Source organism: Zophobas morio, unplaced genomic scaffold (genome assembly GCF_036711695.1).
Source record: "Zophobas morio isolate AGI-343-1 ecotype UQ-CSIRO unplaced genomic scaffold, CSIRO_AGI_Zmor_V1 ptg000002l, whole genome shotgun sequence".
In the NCBI taxonomy this organism is placed as follows: domain Eukaryota; kingdom Metazoa; phylum Arthropoda; class Insecta; order Coleoptera; family Tenebrionidae; genus Zophobas; species Zophobas morio.
Window position 1 is genome coordinate 20,359,205 of NW_026972107.1, and position 21,087 is coordinate 20,380,291.

At 34.1% G+C, this 21,087-nt stretch overlaps 1 protein-coding gene across 2 annotated transcripts in view; it reads left to right on the plus strand.

The window, feature by feature from the left end:
* Window positions 1-21,087, plus strand: part of LOC135122457 (head-specific guanylate cyclase) — a 207,398-nt gene that overhangs the window by 183,315 nt on the left and 2,996 nt on the right. For both annotated transcript variants that reach the window (XM_064046644.1, XM_064046652.1), the window contains exons 8-9: window positions 6,736-6,902; window positions 15,176-15,319. In XM_064046644.1, the coding sequence (XP_063902714.1) occupies window positions 6,736-6,902; window positions 15,176-15,319 (311 nt within the window). The remainder of the gene's footprint in view (window positions 1-6,735; window positions 6,903-15,175; window positions 15,320-21,087) is intronic.

Consider the following 21,087-nt stretch of genomic DNA (forward strand, 5'->3'; position numbering starts at 1 on the left):
AAATTGTTCGCTTATTGAAACGTTATTGTTGGAATTTTTAGCAATAGTGGGACGTATTTTAGTTTGAGTAGTGGTATACCGGTATAGGTCACGATACGAATTGAAGGCTGCTTTGTCAAGCACGCAATTTGTGCAATTGTATAGTGTCTTTAATGACTGTAAGACGGAACGCATATTTTTAGGTCATCAATCATTATTATACCAATTTAGATTGTGATTTTTTAATGTATACTTTTTCAATGGCATTGCTTTGTCTATCAGAGTGTTATATACTTGAGCCATGAAAAATGCTCCATTATTAACATGTACTGCATCATAAAAGGTCGTATGTTCAGTCCAGACAATTATGGCAAGGCTCTTTCGCAATTTTTTTATAGCCTGTTGTGTAATTCTCCTTCTTAAAATTACTGAGTTTTTATTTTTGGAAATGTTTACCTTAATACTGACGACTTGTCCACGATAATCCTCGAGACCAGGATCAACCACACTTGTCTTGTATAAAGAATTTACCAAATTAGTTAAAGTATTGTCAATACACACAGTTGATTTCGTAAACTGAGAAATAGTGACCCCCATTCCAAACAAATCAATACGACACCTAAAATTACTTAAGAATTCAAAATCTTCTCAAAATGAATGCTAAGTATTATAACCCTTTTATTTTGATCCGATACAGCATTTATAAGGTCTTCAAATTTGTATAGAAATATTTGAGCATTACCCAGACATGATCTATATTCTGCAATAACTAACATCTTCTGTGATATTAATTCAATTCCGCAGAATTCAACATTAACCTCGTCAGAAAACATTTCCAAATTTAGCGTTCTGTATCTAACGCGACTCTTTTAAGAATACATACACCACCACGCATATGAGGAGGATCCACAAAAATGTATAGCAAAATTATAGTCATTAATTTTTAAGAAAGGTATGGTTTCCTTTTGAAAAAAATGTTCAGATATACATACCAAGTCGTAATCAGTGTCTTGTAAATAACAAGAAAGTTCATTGATTTTGTTCGTTAATCACTGAATATTTATATGAAATATACTGAATTTATTACTTTTGCTAATATGATCCACAGACCTTATCATTTCTTGATTGTCTTTGACGTTGTTTTCGGAAAAACCTTCTTTTTAAAGTAGAATTTTCGTACTGCGACACCCACAGGCCATACATCAAGATTCATGACTTCCTGATAAGGGTCTAGGGGAACAGTTACTTTGAAGGATGTGTTGAACTAACTTTTACTCTACATATCACAGCAAAATTTAATATCCTGAAAAAATTCCTACCAACGGATTTTCGGAAGTCACACGTGGTCCACAACGAGATACATGCAAGAATGCAGATTTCGGCACTGTTTCGAACGCGGTACTGGTATTTTTGCTATTGCCAATGACAGCTCCAGCATATGTTAATGGGATGTTATTTTCTACAGGCGTTTCATTTTGTTTATCATTAGGTAAATCTTCGATTTTCGGAATTCCCACATTTAATTTTGATATTATGAATGTTTTACCGGTGCAGGTTTACTTTTACAGGCACAGGTTTTTGTTCAGTGCTGTCAATATCCTTCAGCGTTTTTCAGAAAGCTTCCAACATATTCGAATAGGACATTGCCTAGTTTTTTTTTGTGAATAGGAGATTAAAATTACCTACCATCTACACATTTCCACTTACCAACTCCAGAATATTGAACTATATAATATTCTGTCCTGTTTCCACATTTCCATTGTTGTCCAACTTTTCTTTAAAAAAATGGTTAAACAACACACTTCATGACTTCCACAACAGGCCAGTTCAGAAAATACCAAATATAAAGATTTTTAACGGAACCCTAATGGAATATATAACAACGTTATATTCTTAAAATGATAAATTAGTTACGTTCCCTGTTCGTTTTGCGAGCAATCCTTGAAGTTCTTTCCTTCCGAAAGCCTCAACTTCAATATTAGAAAAAGAATTTAAACTTCTTTTATGATAATATAATTGTAGAAGAAGAAGTTTTAACAGATATTTATTTATAATTTTCCCCATAAGTATTATGCATATTATGCATATTATGATTCATAGTTTCTATCCAAGAGCTTTTTCTTTGAACACATGGTTTTTAAATATTTTTTACTACATTTATGTTATGACGAAAATATTTAAAAAATGGCTTTAAATACCTACAATGGAATTAATTATTTACATCAGTAACTGTTATTAGCACAGATCTTTTTTACAATAAACGTGCTTTTGACATTACGGGAGAAAGGAAGGTCAGAGAATAAAATTATTATCAGTCATCTCTTATAAGATATCTTAAATTTCCATTCCCAATATTCTTAGAACACGATGATTTAATAAACCATCCATAAAAATCAGATTATTCTAGAAATACTTAATTTTTACTTCCCGAGCGTAAGCAAAGGAAGTATTGTAATCGAGTCCGTCGGCCGACTCTCTACTTTTACGTTTTCTCGATCTTTCATGACTCCTAGAATACGAAGAAATAGGTCTCCCATTTCCGTCTGTCTGTCCGTCTGTCTGTCCGTCTGTCCGTCTGTCCGTCTGTCCGTCTGTCCGTCTGTCCGTCTGTCCGTCTGCCGTCCCGGATTTTTATTAGACAGATAATCTCCGAAAGTACTGGACCGATTGTTGTGAAATTTTGTACTTATATTAGGAATATCATGTAGATGGTAAAACGCTAACCAAAATTTGTCTAATCATCCCCACCACTAATGCGATGACGTCACTTCAAAATTGTACATAGTAAATGGGTCTTAAATTGTATAAAATAACATAGTCCTACACATGTAGTTTACGACTCCGAATTCAGTTTTTACCCGAAACGTCCAGATTTTTGGAAAAAAAATCAAAATTATAAAACAACATTTTGAAATTTAATTTTTAATCTGCTAACCAGAATGCTTTGAAATGTTGCAGATGTTTTAAGGCTATAAAGAGCATCATAAATCTTTAGTCAAAAAATATTTGCTTATCCCCTCCAAAAACTTGATGACGTCAGCTCAAAAGTTTGTGGAATAAATCATATCTAAAATGTACAAAATATGATGAGTCTGTACTTGTGATCTATCACTCCATTCATATTTTTTGGATTTGCATATACAGGGTGACTCAAAAAAATTAATGAATGCGTAAATTTATTTTACTGATTTAGTCAGAAACTACAAAACCGAATGCTTTGAAATCTTGCAGATGTTTTAAGGTTATAAAGAGCATAATAAATGTTTAGTCAAAATATATTTGCTTATCCTCTCCAAAAAATTGATGACGTCAGCTCGAAAGTTTGCCGAATAAATCCTATCTAAACTGTAAAAATATGATGAGTCTATACTTGTAATTTATCACTCCATTCATATTTTTTGGATTTGCATATACAGGGTGACTCAAAAAAATTAATGAATGCGTAAATATATTTTACTGATTTAATCCGAATGCTCTGAAATCTTGCAGATGTTTTAAGGTCATAAAGAGCATAATAAATGTTTAGTCAAAATATATTTGGTTATCTTCTACAAAAAACTGATGACGTCAGCTCAAAAGTTTGCCGAATAAATCGTATCTAAAATGTACAAAATATGATGGGTCTGTACTTGTGATTTATCATTCCATTCATATTTTTGGATTTGCATATGCAGGGTGACTCAAAAAAATTAATGAATGCGTGAATTTATTTTATCGATTTATTCAGGAATTACAAAACCGAATGCTTTGAAATCTTGGGAATATTTTAAAGTTATTATAAGCATGGTAAACTTTTGTTCAAAATGTATTTGTTCATCCCTCCTAAAAAAATTGATGACGTCACCCTTAAATTTTGCTGAATAAATCCTATCTAAAATGCAAAAAATATGATGAGTTTGTACTTGTGATTTATCATTCCATTCATATTTTTTAGATTTTCTTAAGAGGTGGTTCAAAAAAATTAATGAAGTCAATTTATTTTATTGATTAAATTAAAGGCAACACTTATTATTAGTATTACACCCCAACCAACCCAATTTGGTAGACACAAAATTTGTTAAAGGAAAAACTCTGTTGAAACATAAGGGTAGCACGCTTATTTACATCGACTTTAACATTACAGACCTGCATTTGTTTTATGCGCTCACTTGGTTCCGCGAATGTGGAATAGACATGTTTATAATCAACCAATTGTGAATTTCACCGTCAAGAATTAAAATAAAACCCAATGTTTTATATAATAAGCGGAAGTCGAAGCAATAAAACCGATGGTCGTTTTGTTTACAGTTTCTCTGTTTGAGTCTCACGTATGCTGTTACGCTTGTCATCTTAAATTAAGAATGTTTATACATAAACGATTTTCAGTTGCCCCTCATATTACTAGACAGCGGATTTCTGTCGGGCTACGTCACGATTATAGGGGGGGACGTGCTGGATCGCCGGGTGATAGATAATCACTGAATTTAATCGGTACTAATTCCATAAATATAATTAACGATTTATTAATCAAACGGCTAAGTAAATGAGAACGGGAATTAACAGCAGAGTGCAACGAAACAGCGTTATTCTAATCTCAAATAAACGAAGTGCAGTCCGCAACCGCAATGAATTCGCATCCCGTACGAGCCGTACCGAGTTTGGCCTTGCCTAGCCCGACAGAAATCCGCTCTCTAGATATTACACACCGGCGCCGTATACGTGAGTAAATTGTTTCGTTATTTTATTGATTATAAGAAATCAATATTCAAAACGACCCAATTCATTTTCCCGAAAATTTGGGAATACAATAATTTTATTCTTAGTATTACACTACATCTATCCCAACTGATATACGTGTCCTTGCAAAAATGTTGATGACGTCATCACAATTTTTTTTAAATTCCCACTACAAAAATGTAATGAGAAAAAAAAACACAATAGGCATGCAGTCGTCAAGTTTCCGACAGCGAGGGAAGTACTGTCTAAACTCTTTAGACCAATTTTTTATAAAATCATAAACCAGCTTTCTATCCTGTCTTATTGGATTCATCACACACTATGCAAATATACAGGGTGTCCAGATAAAAATCTGCGGCCTTATACCTTGAGAACAAATAGCAATATTGAAATTCTGTAAACACCATTGTTTCTAGCTTGAAGGAATAAGCTTAATTTAGTACAGTGCAAATATGATGCATATATGGCGTCGGTTTCGCAACGCAAATCTGTTTTTTTAAATTGCAACAAAAAATATAAATTATCTAAATGAATAAATATATCGATTTGACATATATTGTCATAGCAACAAAATTACTGTTGGTAATTTTTAACGTCAGGAATCTTGGACTACTGCAATATTTCTTTGCTGCATGTCGAAGATGATCAATTTTTTTAAACTCTACTCGATGACCAGTCCGCTGCCCACATTTAAGGTCCTTAGATTTATTGTTGAGACAATACATACAAGATTTGGTGTATTTGCGGCCTTTACCTGATTTAGAAGATTAAAAAAAACTGAATTAGGAATGTTTGAACATTTTTAACGCGTGATATGTTATTAATAGCTAACTAATAAAAACTTTTGTGTTCATTGTGAAGGATGACAGTTGGAACATATTCTTAAATGACGATAGTGCTTCATTTCTATCTTTTTATCTAAATTTGGTTATCTGTTAACAGCATTGTTTATAATACATACCCAAGAAACAAAATCTGAAGCACCCAGTGTACACTTTTATTCATATTTTCCTTAAAATGTGTCACACAGAGTTATAAAGTGCACGAAACACAATACACGAGATCGCCAGTAAAATGTAACATGCGAACCTTGTTTCCTTTTTACGTATCAATATTTAATAATTGTCGTAAAAATTCCATCTTGCACCATATTTTCATATCTCAACCCATAAAGCTCCTCATAGTGCTGCACTCTACTTTGATTAAACTTTTTTTATGTATGAAGAGAAGATATGACATCTCTGTGAAAAAATGTCCAAGGCTTATTAATATTAATTAAAATCTTCCGACTATTTTAATTTTCACTGAATATAAAATTCATATAGTGTGCAACGAGGCTCATTTCTCCACAAGATAAAATTTGCTGCATGAGCCGTAAGCGAATGTTACAGTGAGACATCACGCAACCACAGTTGTATTTCAGCTCTACATTCCCAATAAACGAAAATCATATGAGACATTACCTTACTTAATAACCGTGTAACAACGTACTTCCAAACAATGGCATCATGATTCAAACAAGTACCTATGTATACAAGTATGTTTACATGTTTTAAAAAACATGGTTTACCTTAATATTTCACAGCAACCGTTTTACGACAGTCAGAAAATAGTAAAATGATTTCATTTTTTCCGTTCATTGGACATCTAAAAAGGATCTTTAACCGGTACAGTAATCTATTCATTATAGGTACTGTTAAACTTCGTATCCCAACTCTTTCTTACCACCGTGAAGAATAATACTATCCAATACTAGAGTATAAATAAATAGCACTAACTTCAAATTAATTTTTATTTGAATTGTTCACACCTCATTCCAAATATTTTATTATGTTAGAATTATTCATACGCTCTACAGCAGGAGAATACTTTTGAAAAATATGTTTGATACGTACTGTTAATTGGATTAAAAGCGATTTTTTAGCTAGCTTTCACTTGAGTTTGCAGTTGTTGCTTTTTCTTGTATTATGTTATTAACTATTGAGGTCCACCGCCCACATTCTAGAAAACCACCACTAATTTATAATCTCGTTCCCTTAGGTCAGACCATCGAAGCAAAAACCCACGAAGACGTCACGATGCTCTTCTCTGACATTGTCGGTTTCACTTCCATCTGTTCAACCGCTACTCCGATGATGGTGATCAACATGCTGCAAGACCTCTACAACCAATTCGACGTGTTTTGCGGTCAACTAGACGTGTACAAAGTAAGTCCACTAGCACAAATGGAAAGCAAACAAAGATCATTTCCGCCGGAATCTCCACCCGGAAAACATCTAATGAATATTTTCCTTTTGGTCACGTATTTGCGAAGTGCTTGTCTTCGGAATAAACTACTTGTCAGTTTCAGGGATTCTTTATCGAACCAGCCGGCCCCAGTCGGCCTGAATTTACCACTTTAATAAACTTACTTAGTCGTGACATGCTTTTTCACTTCCATTATGTGCATAGGATGGCATGCATAATTGATTCGGAGACGTTGGTGACGCCTTACTTTGTTACCTAGTACAAGTGAAACAGATGCAGATGTTGTGTTTTTAACTCAGCTTTTTGCTAAATTTTCTATTGCTTCATAACACATTTATTATTAAAGTAAAATATCGAATTCAGTTTTTATTTTTTATCACTGGGATACTGTAATTTATTTATAGGATTCATTTTATAAAATATATCAACAGTTTGTTTATTCATGAGGAAGTTGTTAATATATTATTAGTTCAGTGCGGCAGCATTAGGAAAACACTAAAACGAACCAAAATCTATTATTTACACAGAAATTTTCTGGCCTCTGAAGCACGTCAGAACATCTTTTTCAAGATAGCTTTTTTATATATGTGTATTTTAAAATAACGTCATCGTAACAATGGTGTGTATTCAGAATTTTATGGAAATTAAATACAATCAAAAATTTGGGTTTACATATTTTATTTATTACTTCTATTGTTATATATTGGTGAAGTTGATTTATTTTTTCAAAAATAAAGTAACTTTTAAACTAAGTCAAAAATGAGATATTGTATTTAAAGTTTTTGTTGATTTTGACGTCCTCTGCCTTGCTCTGCATTTTTTTGACATGACGTCATTAACTTTCTAAAGGAGATACAGGGACAAATACAAATATGACTCTTAAATGAATGTTACACTCTCATTAAAATGTCAAAGAAATAATAAATGTTTTTGAAATAAATTGTAATTTTGATTTGTGCAAATTTTTTCTTTGGATAATAACCCAAATGTAATGTCAAAAATGGGTAAATTTTTAATAATCATATTATCTGAATAAACATCACAATACATTTGATATGATATCAAACGTCTTTTAATTGTACTTTTTAACCCCCAACCAAAAAAGAACGAGGTGTTATAACTTTGAAGTTCTTGTCTGTATGTGTGTCTATCGTGTCCAAACGGATGAACCAATTTCGACGCGGTTTTTCTTGCTTAAAAGCTGGTTTAATCGGGATGCTCCTTAGCTATGTTTGATGATAATCACTTCAAGATCATTAGCTCATAACACAGCTAGTGTACGAATCAGTTCGATTCGCACGTAGGTGGGGATAGCACATCGACCGTCGCAGCGAATCTTAACCAATTCCAGACTTTTTAAGAGTTCATTCTTTGTACCGGGGGTTTTTAAGTTTCTTCACTTGTTGTAAAAATTGTTGATTAATATTTGAATACGAATCAATCGCCTAATGTTTAATTACAACCAAATTGTTATTTCACAATTTGCATTTAGATAAGGTTAGTAAACAACTTTTGTAATGACACTGTCATGTAGTGAAGATAAACACACTAATTTTGCGATAAACTGCATTTGAATGGACATGTTTTTTAAAACATAGTTATTTATTAAATTTTTAAGATGTAGTCATCAGTGTCCAGAAGGAGATGAACAAATAAAATTTAGTTAACATTTTATCACTAAATCAGTATTATTGCCTTACAAGGATTTCGCAAAAACCGGTTCTGAATATCGCAAAATGTTGATTCTACAAACTTCATTTATATGTCTGTTTATATGTTAACTTAGAAACCAATATGGATTATTAAAACACATGTGAAGGACAAGGGATATCCGTTGAATAGTAGTACATTTGAAAACATTACTCTATTTTTACTTCCCGAGCGTAAGCGAAGGAGGTATTGCAATCCAGTCTGTCGGCCGACTCTATACTTTTCTCGACTTTTCATGACCCCTAGAGTACGAACAGATAAATCTCCCGTTTCTGTCTGTCTGTCCGTCTGTCTGTCTGTCTATCCGTCTGTCTGTCCGTCTGTCTATACGTCTGTTTGCCGTCACGATTTTTATTAGAGAGATAATCTCCGAAAGTACTGCGCCGATTGTTGTCAAATTTTGTATTTATATTAGAAATATCATGTAGATGACAAAACGCTAACCAAAGTTTGTCTAATCATCCCCAGCAATAATGTGATGATGTCACTTCGAGAGTGTGCATAGTAAATGAGCTTTAAACTGTATAAAATAACATGTAGTTTCTGACGTCTACCCGAAATGTCCAGATTTTTGGAAAAAAAATCAAAATTATAAAACAACATTTTGCAATTTAATTAAGAACTGCAAAACCGAATGCTTTGAAATCTTGAAGATGTTTTAAAGTTATCATAAGCATGATAAATTTATGATCAAAATGTATTTATTCATCCCCCTAAAAAGTTGATGGCGCCACCTTTTTTAATGAAATTTTACAATACGTGATGATTTATCATTTGTCAGTTATAACCACTCAGAGTTTTAATGGCGTCAACCAGAAGTTTTTTCGAAACACTTTCTCAAATTTTCGACTCGTTCTTTAATAATTTTATTAAATATCGTTTTAAATCCCTTTAAATTTAGTTATATTTTTGGTTTGAATTTTTCTCTTTCTGTGCTTTTCCTTGCACAGTGCCCAAAATCGCGCAACTCGTGTAATCACACGAAAATCATTGAAAAACTTTAGGACTTTCGTCTTTATGACAACTAACATTATATATTTTTATGGGCACCTTACTTTTGCACATTATTTTTATGTACTTTGGAGGTTTTATGCGTACTTCGAAAGTTTTACGCGCATTTTGACTCCCAATCGTTTTACTTCAATTTTACAAAGATTTCACTCCAACAAATTCAGCTACACTTAAGGAAAAAAGCAGATAGTTTTTAAACATACTGGAACTGATTCTTAACCTCTCGAGTATAAACAAATAGATTTCCCGTTTCCGTATGTCTGTCTGTCGTCTTTCGTTTGTGTCAATATTTATTAGTCACATAATCAACCTAACTAGCCATCCAGATTTTCGCACAAAAATTCAAATTACATAATAATATTTCATAACAGTATGAGAGCAAGCAGTCGAGTAGTGGCTTAGCTTAGTTGGAAAACCGTCGTACTATCAACCTAAAAGTTTCCGGTTCAATGGGTCACTATTTTCTTACACTAGCATGATCTTGCAAGAAGTCAATGGTGAAATCAACGGCTGTGTTATATTGTAATAATATTCATTAATATGTACACTTAATGGACTCACTAAAAACAGTGCAACTGAGATTTGAATGGTAATAAAGTTATTATTATTATTTAAGGAAGTATACTAATCGACTCCATCGGACGACTGACTGCTTTTATATTTTCTCGACGTTTTATGACCCCTAGAATACAAAAAATAGATCTCTTGTCTCCGTCTCTCTGTCTAACCAAAATTTGACTAATCATCCCCACCAACAATGGGATGACATCATCTCCAAAATTTACGATATTAAATCTTGTTTAAATTTTACATAATAAGATACTCCTGCACTTGTTGTTTATGCATCCGTGTTGAGTTTTTACCCAAGACGTCTAGTATTTTGTAAAAAAAATCAAAATTGTATAACATTTTTCAACTTTGAAACTGCAAAACCGATAGCTGTTAACTCTTGCAAACGTTTAAACGTTACCAACACCTTTATTCCCTCCCAAAAAGTTAATGGCGTCGTCTCAAAATTTTGCCGAATTTGTAATTGTAGTTTACCAATACATCCATATTTTTAAGAATTGCTTACATAGGGTAACCCAAAAATTTATTGAATGAGGATATTTATTTTATTGATTAAATCCAAAACTGCTCATCCCATTTTCCCGAACATTTGACTACACTGTTCTTATTAGTATTCTTCTGCATCTCTTCAAATGTCTGTGTCCTTGCTAAAATGTTGATGAGGCACCACAAAATTTTGTTATGGGAAAATTCATTTGAAATATACAAACAGCATGCTTCTTTATTGACGTGTCCACACATATCTTTAAAACTGAGTTCATTATAAAAAAATAAAATTCGTAAAATTTGATTTACAATTTTGCGGAGAATTTATATTTGTTCACATGTACTTACTTCAGAGGCAAGAGAAGTTTTGTCTAAATAAATTTATACCAATTTTTTAATGCGTAGGGGTTATCGTAAATAAATAAAATTTCGGAAAATCAAATTTTATAGTTTTTTGAAGAAGCTGCATTTGTTGGACTGTACTTAAGGGACCGAGAGAAGTTCTGTCTAAGTAACCAATTTTTGGTGTAGTTCCTATATCTGATTCTCCAGCAATATTCTTGTACACATATGGTGTAAATAGTTGAACGAATTTTTCTTTCTTTGTGCTTAATTTAAATAAAAGTGCACGGGTCTTTTCGAGAAGTATTATTTTCTTGCCTTTCCATTCTAAGTAAGCAATTCTAATTAAAGCTACTGCCATCGTTAAAAGTAGGTATATGAGTTCTACTACGTCACTACACTCTACATCATCCCTCATTCAAATCAATTTAGACAGAGCCCACAAGAGATTTTATCTTTTTATACGGCTATTAACCAAACAACCCTTATTTCAAGTTAAATTTCATCAATTTTTGAAAGGAATGAACAGATCAATTTTAATCTCCATATGTCTGAAGTACACACTCAGTTATCGCTCGGGAAGTAAAAAAACTTTAAAAAGACATACTTTAATTACTATTTCTAAAACTAAAAATGGAACGAGTATAAAACCCAAGTAACTATACGAAAAGAAAAAAAATTCATTCGTAAAATGTCAAGCTTATAATAAGTCTACCAACTGTCGATATTCAGCGGCGAAGAACCGATTGAATCAATCCGAATGAATGAAAAAAATAAAAGTTTCAACCAGAAAATTGCCTCTACACTTTTCGCAATATTAGTAAACATTTAGCCGTTCGGAAACTGCTAAGTAAACATTACGAATAAAATTACCAACAGATGTTTTTATGTCGTCTCATCGATATATTATCTGGCAATGTTATTTCTTAAGAATGTACGAAAGAACACAAACGACAATAATATTTATTAGAGAAGATAAAATCCCTTTGCTCTACCTACTCATTAAAATTAAAATCTACTTAATAGGAAACGATTTTGATGGTGAAATGGATATAAGAAGCTTGCAGTATGTAAAGAGCTTATTTGTCGTCTAGATAAGAATCTTTTCGATAGATAGGATAAACTTTGTTAAAATTTATTGATACATAAAGCTCTTTCGACAGTAATATGTTGACATTATCACATTATTACATATCATATATAATACATAAGAAAATAATAATAGTTATCTAATAAACAAAAACAAAATACTAGATCTTTCGGCTTACATTTTGTAAAAACTTAAGAAAGATATTAAATTATGAAAGTATCCCTAAAATATTAGAAATTCATAAAGCGAAAAGTTACACAGAATTCGAAACCATTCCTATATTTTTTTTGGTCTTTATCTAGTTCTTAAATAACGCAAGAATAAATTTATTGTTAGAAATAACTAGACCAGCAGTAAAGGATATCGCTGGCGAAGGTGACTGTTCTGTGGTGCAAGGGCTAATTAAAATTCATAATCAACACTCTACTACATTAGGTGATCCGGACATTGTGAGAAGATGTTTAAAGTGTTATGAAATTCAAAATAATATACACTTCTATTAAATTACAGCAAAAAGTATATCATTTAGGGCACGGTTTATGAAACTGGAATAAATTTCATTAAACTTGTCATGTAGGCAGACTGTTGTAAAATTTTCTGCTCAAATTTTATGACGTTTAAATGTGAATTATTCATGATCAAAAATATCCAGCACTAAATCAGCGTTAAAATAAAAGATAAAAACTAAAAATCGTTCGCAATATCCGAGTTCTGCCGCCCATTTAATATCCTTTATAAGCGTTTTTACTCCACTGTACCGCATGCATAATACGTAGATAGCTAGACGAAAAATCATGTGATTACCTGAATGTGTTGCAACTATAATGTGGTGCAGTTCCGTAGCTCAGCCACAAAACCGTAAATCCATTAACTTGGTTTTCAATAGGTCTGAACCTAACTGCGACATAAGCTTTATCGGCATTGCTGGTGTCCCCTTAATAGCTAATTTAATCAAGGGACCGCATACACACCTTGTTAGTGCTTCAACAATGCGATAAACTTATCCAATTCGTTTTTGCCACTGTTTCACATTAGTCTATTGCAGTTCCGGGTTCCAACTACGTTCACTTAATTAAAATGTTCCAAAATGCATGATTTTCTCTCTAACATCACAACAACTTGCTTTAAATTAAACAACGTAGAAAAAAATAGATTATTGTCAACTACACATATACATATATAAAATAATACCGTGTGTTCGTTAATTATTTAGATCAAGGAATGCTGTGCGATTTTGAACGTATGTCTTCTCGGTTTCGGATACTTTTCAGATTATGCAATTAAACGAACACATGTATAATGTTGGTTGCATTCTGAGATAAATCAATTCACAAACTAATTACCTCTTGCTTGTTGAAAAGTAGGAAACTAATGAAAGAAAATAACTTTTGCAGATTTGTGAATAAGTTTACTTAAAAGGCGACAACAAAGTTAAAGAAACCATCAATTTAATGTCCATAGCCTCCACTGATCTAAATAATTAATGAACGCACGGTATCTTATTAATATTACTAACAATAAATGTAATTTGTTAGACGTATTTAAATTATGTTACATTAGAATAAATCTCTAAAACTGCCACAGACAACGCTGCTAGATGTATTTTCGAAGAAATTGAGATGTTGGTCTATTTTTGATTTGGAATAACATATAGTAATGTTAGACATATTTGATAAAAAAAATGTTTTTGAAAAATGCGCCCATTGCTCTGATACTGTTTGTGCTTCAGTAACTCGCCATTATTTTCTAAAACTACTTGTTAGAAGTGCTTCATAAAATAGTTATGAATCAATTTATTGACGCATTATTCAAAAACCGTTTTATTTAATTTTCTTAAAATTCTGGGAACGCAATAAGGTCATAATAAAAATTTCATTGTACATGTTAAAATTAACATATTTATGTCCAATAAATGTTAATGACATCGTTGCAGAATACTATTAATAAATGTGTATACACCCTTTTGTATGCAGGCAAAACTTGTATATATTTCAAAGACAATAATAATTATTGTCTAAACTTTGTCTCAAATAATTACTTTGGCCTGAAAGAAATCTAGTAATCGATAAATCAGTAATTAAAATCCTTCTTCAGCAGAGATTCAGTGTTCTAAAATTTTTACAATAAACAAAAAAATGTAGCAAAAATTATACGATGATGACGATTATTTTAATTCGACAGGCGCACATTAACCTGAAATAATACATGTATTGCACATCAACGTTAGCGGAAAAGCGGATTTATTTCGACAGTGTTGAAAAATTTTGTAACAGGTAAACTACTGTAAATTTCATGACGATGTATCCAGGACACAATATTTTCCCCAGTAGAGATTTAAAAAAGTAGATTTTACTTCCGGTGAAACCAACCATGTTTTCCAATTTAATTTATGAGTGGATAATTTGACCGGATTTGATCATTCTTAAATTACATTTGTTCTAAAAAATGAACCTCGTTTATTCTTAAGCGTCTAGCATATTACTCTTAAAGTATTCACTTAAATTAAACTTTCTTTGAACCTTATTCCACTTCGTTTGAAAGGCAAAATTAATAATTACTACCCAGAATAGCAAAAAATCCCACTTCACTCATAAATTAAATTTTGCTCTTGGAAAACTTCTAACTGCTAACAGAAACTACCACCACATATGCAGTCAACTTCAATATATAATGATTCTTTAAATTAGTTCGTTGTAATGAAACATCTGGGAATAACCCAACGTAACATTCCATTACAAAGTTTTTCTATTTCCGAGCTAGATACAGTGCTGCCGCTGCATTTACCCATCTCACCAGAATGCACTTACACGTAGAGAGTTGAAAATTCCCATTTCGAATTTATCTGTACATTGCAAGCAACGATCGTTAAATAAACAGAATACCATTGTTGGAAGTCCAAGCATCCCTTTCGGTGCGAATTTCACCGGTTATCTGTAACGTAAATCTACACTGCTCCATTAATTATTGTATCCCAGTTCGCCCGAAACCGAAAAAGTTTTACTAAAATTAAGTCAACTTTTGCAGGTGGAAACAATAGGAGATGCTTACTGCGTAGCGGGAGGTTTACACAAGGAGACAGACACCCACGCCCTCCAAATAGCCTGGATGGCCTTAAAAATGATCGACACTTGTTCGCATCATCAGACACATCAAGGACAACCGATAAGGGTAAGTGCGCGCGGCTTCTTCCGCCCTCGATTTGCTTGCCACCATAAAATAGATATTGGGGTGTTAAATTATTACAATGTGTAGACATATCCCCACCCCGTTCACATAATGACTATGGTTTGTATTTGCGAATGGATGGTTCGATAGTTCAAATACTATACATTATAAGACATTTTTCGATATCTTTCAATTTGTTTTTCATCATTTAATGTTTAATGCTGTAATAACAAAATAGTGCTACTACGGAAGGAATTTTAACGTGGACTCTCAGAAATAGTCGAAATCCAAATTTAACAAATTTAAAATACATTGTACTTGAATACCACTCTCCACACTATTTAGACTCTAAGATTTACATCTCTCCCTTATTTATAGAATGACTAGCACGACTAAATTTATATTATATACTTACTCCTCACATTTTGTTAAAGGTTTCCTACTGCAGAACCCCTCGACAATACCCCGTACACTATGGCGCCCTAGGCGTCCCGTATATTTGTTTCATGTAACGATACGAACCTGGAGAACTTTACATTAATTTATTACCTTGCATCTTATAACTAAATTGATTGGCAAAACAGTGACAAAATTAATAACTTAAAGAATCACCTATAGTGCTATCACCTAAATGTCCAACTTGAAATATTTTTTGGTAATAAGAGTATAGTTGGACTTTCAGATGCTTGAACATATTAAAGAAAATTAAGGCAGATACCAAAATTGTTTGACTAATAGGGCGTGCAAGATTTGCACTTTTATTTATAAAAATGGTTCTTTTTCCAGTTTATAGTTTCTGAACTTTCTCGATAAAACAGACACTGTAAAAATACTTTCTATGAAAAAACTTTTACACTGTTTTTTTATTTTTGCTTTAGCTATCACATTTTCCACCAGATCGCTCATTACCTTTTTTGTTGAATTTCACGTTTTTGGATGATACTTTGTCCTTGTTTAGATGTTTATTATCGTTACACAATTTTTTTTCATATTCGTTGTTATAAAATGCTAACTTTTTATAAAAAGCGCAGAAAATTGTCTAAAATTAACACCAAAGAGAAGACGACTTTACGTCATATATATTATTCATTATAGAATTCAACTTGTAGCACTATCTACACGTGGCGTCATAACTTATTTCTACCAATTCGAGAATTTAAAAAAATCGCTGAGACATTTACTTATTTCTGCTCTACCTGAATATGTGCACAGCAATTGCTAAAATGTCTTTTTTTCGTTTTATTATAAAAAAAATATAGACTAATACGTCAAAAAAGCATGTGCTTATTTTGTTGAGTAAATATGTATATTCAAATTTATATATATACGACTGAAAACTGAAAAGAAATTTCTCCCATAAATTAGAACGGATGTGATCAAGAAGTTTATCGACTGATTATTGTTAACCATTTGGTGGTCAAATTTTAAAATTTTCCTTTTAGTGACGTTGGGGGCCAATCTACATATTTGCGTCAAACCAAGCAATGGCTTTGTCTAAGGTTTGAGAGACATTTTGTTTCAAGTTTTCCAGGCTTTCGTCATTAATGGCAAAAGTTGTGCCGTCTGCATAGATTAATGTCAGAGATTTCTTAAGCACGTTTTATGGCAGCTCATTAATATAAATTGGGAACAGTAGTGGCCCTAATATAGATCCTTGAGGGATTCCTCTATGAATAGAGACTTTAGCGATCTCCGTCAATTACTACTTTTTGACATCTATATATGATATATATGACCTGAAACTATTAGGACAATTTCCTTTGATTCCGTAATATTCAAGTTTTTGGATCAGAACATCGTGGTTGAGACATTTAAACGCAGCGTAACAACGTTTCTTTGATTTTGGAAAAATCTCTTCTATTAAACATTCGAAATTTCGGTTAATGGATTTATAATGTATGGAAAACAATGTTTTAAGGGTAAAGGATTAATATAGTATACGTCTTCAGTTCTCTTAGAATGTAGACTATTATGATTCGTACATCATCCTCAACTAGTGGGCGGAATAAGTATACTGACGAACAGAGATTTAATTTTAGTTTATTTAATAACGGAAGTGGTTGGTTCTTCTGCTGGGGCAGGTTTTGAATAATTTCTTGTACGTAATTACTGAAGAAAATGTTAAAAGCGTTTGGTGCTATTGCTTCCGGGAGTTGGATATTATTAGATTATTATTATCTTTCGTCATGCCAGCAAGTGTCGGGCAGAAACATAGAATGTGATGGGAGGTCTCATCGTCCTCTAAGCACAGTCTGGATGTGTTATCGGAAGCCGAGCCGATAGTGCACATGGGTATGTTTAGGGAACTGTGCCCGGAGAATCTCAATAGCTCTTAGCTTCGTTTCTCATCAGGTCCTTCTATGAACAGCCTTGCGTGACGCAGGTTCAAGGTCCGCCATTCTTGAAGATAGCGTAGTCTTTTGGGCGCTGTTAGAAATTGGTGCAATCGGTTCTGCCCTACAAAACTCCTCTCAGAGCCCTGACTTGCCAGAGCATTGGCTTTTTCTTTTCCTTTATTGTCCAGGTGTCCAGGTGGTTACTGTCCACAACCTTTTTGTTGTACTAAACAAAATCCTATATTTGATGTGTGCCTGTTAGATTGAAAATGCAGATTCGTCTTCTAGAGAGCCCTTTGAATACATCTTTCACACATTCAATCAAAGCAAAGATTTCTGCTTGAAAGACAAAATGGTAAGCGTATCCAGTGATACCGAGATATTGACATTTGCCTTGCTTGAATATACACCGGAGCCTAATCCCTTACTGGAGACTGAACCATCCGCATAGTAGAGTAATTCAGCCCCCTTGGGTCATGACTTCGATATGTTCCTTGTACTCTTTTCGTGGAGTATCAGCACTTAGTGAGTGATCTGTCATTACAACGGGAATTTTCAACGGTAATTTTGATAGTATCCTTCACCCTGAAGATGGAATTAATCTCCATTAGCCTTCCTACAATGGTACCATGGCCTATTTTCGTTGTCGTGTTTTTCCGCTGACCAAAGCTGAGCATTTTCACGAATCTCAACCTAACCGCCTGCATCACCGAACAGGGAAAAGGAGACAACCCGACCAGCATTTCCATCGCACCCGTTGGTGTGGTTCTCAGTTTACCGCAGATCAAACATTGTGTTCGAGCCAAAAGAATTTTAGCCCAAACTTTCATCATCGAGCCCCGCTAGATAACTGCATCGTAGAGAATCATGGGCCTTATCACACCAAGACTATTCTGCACGCCCAAGTCCTGCCCTAGTTCTCTTTGTCTGCTTTTTCCAGTGAGTCCTCCATGAAAGCCTTGAGTCCAAACCTACATATTTGGTACCCATAGTGTTCTTCAAAGAGTGTAGGGCCCGCATAATAATCCTAACACCTTCTTGCATAAATGACATAACTCTTTTGTCTCAATTAACAAACAAACTATTTAATTGACACCATTTTCAATGAGTCTAAGTGTCCTCTGCATGAGCTCTTTATCATTACCACTTCCTTGAGCATATACTCCAATTTCGTTTAATTGGCAGGTCAAGTCATCTACTACCAACTTCCATAAAGCGAAGATAACTCCCCCTTTGGATAATCCCCTCTGTGGATAACCCTGTATAGCAAGTATTTTATTGTGATTCAACTCCATCACTATTAAATCTCGTAACTCAGTAGATTTCCCATTTGGTAAGCATGTTGGTTTGGGTGCAGGATCATACTACCGAGCAAGTCCTCTCGAACATACCTTTTTCCTCGCCTTCAGGTGAAACGATGTTAGACTAATTAATCTAAAATTCTATGCAGATTTTGCTTCCCTCTGCTCTGAAAAGATACAACAACGGTTTAATAAGAGATCCTAGTTCCTTTTGTAAGAGAGTTGGAAAAATTTCACCCATGCCGGCTAATTTAAATGGACCAAGAGAATTTATTTCCCATTGCAACTACTCTGGGGTGACCTGGTGACCATTTTTGACGTAAATCGCTTGTAGAAAATTGTGTTCTCGTTTTCCACAGAAGTCCTTCCGACTGTCTGTTTTCCTGCGTCGAATTGCAGATTTGAATTCTTTTTGAACCCTCTCATACAGTTCCCAAAAATTGGATGAATTGTCAAGTCAGACCCTATTCCAGAGCTTTCTTGGAATTTGTTTCAACCTACTGATGTGGGAGTTCCCTCATAGAGCACAATCCTACGAAGGGTGCGTGTTAAGCAACTTTCTTTGTAAGATTCAACAATGGCTTGCTTCATGTATGAAAGCGGCCATTTCTTCCGTTTCTTTTACATATTGGTTTCTATTTGGCAACCCCAAAACCTTTTCGCAAGAACCTCCTTATAGAAATCCCAATTTGTCACATTTGGATCTTGATGCTCCCATTCAAACTATTTGTTCTTATGAATACTAAATCGGATCTATCGATGATCCGATGAACCCAGCGTTCTCGATACATGCCAGTATTTGATTTCATGAGCCAATCCTATTGCGCTGAAAGTGATGTCGATAACCTCTTGTGTCGCCTTAGTGACGAAAGTAGGTGCATTTTCACGGTTCAGAATGTTCAAACCCGTTGTACCAAGGTAATTCAGAAGAACCTCCCCTCTGGAAGTGACATCAGAACACACCCACACTGTGTGGTGTGAGTTCCCATCGCATCCTACGATGAGAGTTCATCCCCCAGCCTTCTAAAGTCTATTACCACTATCAGCTCAGCTGAGGGTAGCAGCATAGATGACTCAGACGGGCGAAAAACCGAGCACAGCATCAGTGTTCTCGGCGTTCCACCGCTTATGATATTTACACGGGTAACCACTGGAGCCCTAAAGCACAGCTTTTCCAACGGAAGACCTGTACCCATTTGGATAAGTATCCAGGGTTCCTGACTAAACCCAATATCCACACCCCAGGTGTTCGCCTGCCTGCCGAAGAAAGCCGAGGTTGCGAGACTAGGTATGGTGCAAATTAAGGTACAGCCGGTCCTTAATCATCAGGTCCGTGACTATGATTTTCTGCATTTCCGTCTTCCTGTCTATGCAACTACCTTATTATTGCCGGAAGACATGGAAAACTCTGAAATTTCTTACCCTCAGGGTTGCTATGAGTAGCCCAACAACGAGCCGGGTTGTGTTAGGCCCAATTTGTTCTGTTCTAGAGATGACCCAAAGTAAGGGCTCCTAGGCGCGGATTCTAGGCATCTAAGACTCTCAGAGTTACTGCTGGGGCCACGAATAGCCACTTCGCGTGTCTTTCAAGTCCCCTTTTTCTCGTGCTATTACGGTTGTTTTCTTAATTGTGAGTTGTTCCGCTTCCCTAACAACAAAAATAAATTCCTTTTCTTAAAGAATTACCTATATTTCAAATGTTCACAATCCGCGTTCAGTCAAATTTCTAGAAGTACAGTGCCCCGCAAAATTAACGCAAAATTTTAAAATTTTATTTTGCACAAGTGGAAATCGTACGTATGAACTCGCCTGCACGAAGTCCGGACCTCAATCCCATCGAGCATTTATGGGACATAGTGGGAAAAAGAATTAAAGCTTTACAGCACCCTCTTACCACCCTTCCAGAGCTAACACTTAGATTGACGCAAGAGTGGCAAGAAATTGATCAAGAAGTAGTTAGAAATTTGATTAACACTATGCGAGCTGTTATCAATGCTCGAGGAGGCAATACACGTCATTAATTCTACCTAAGCCACGTTTAAAGCATTATCAAATACGATGTAATTTTTTGGTTTCTTGCAATTTGGTTCCAAAGCATTATTAGTTTGTTCTTTTTGTCGATTTTTGTTCTAGA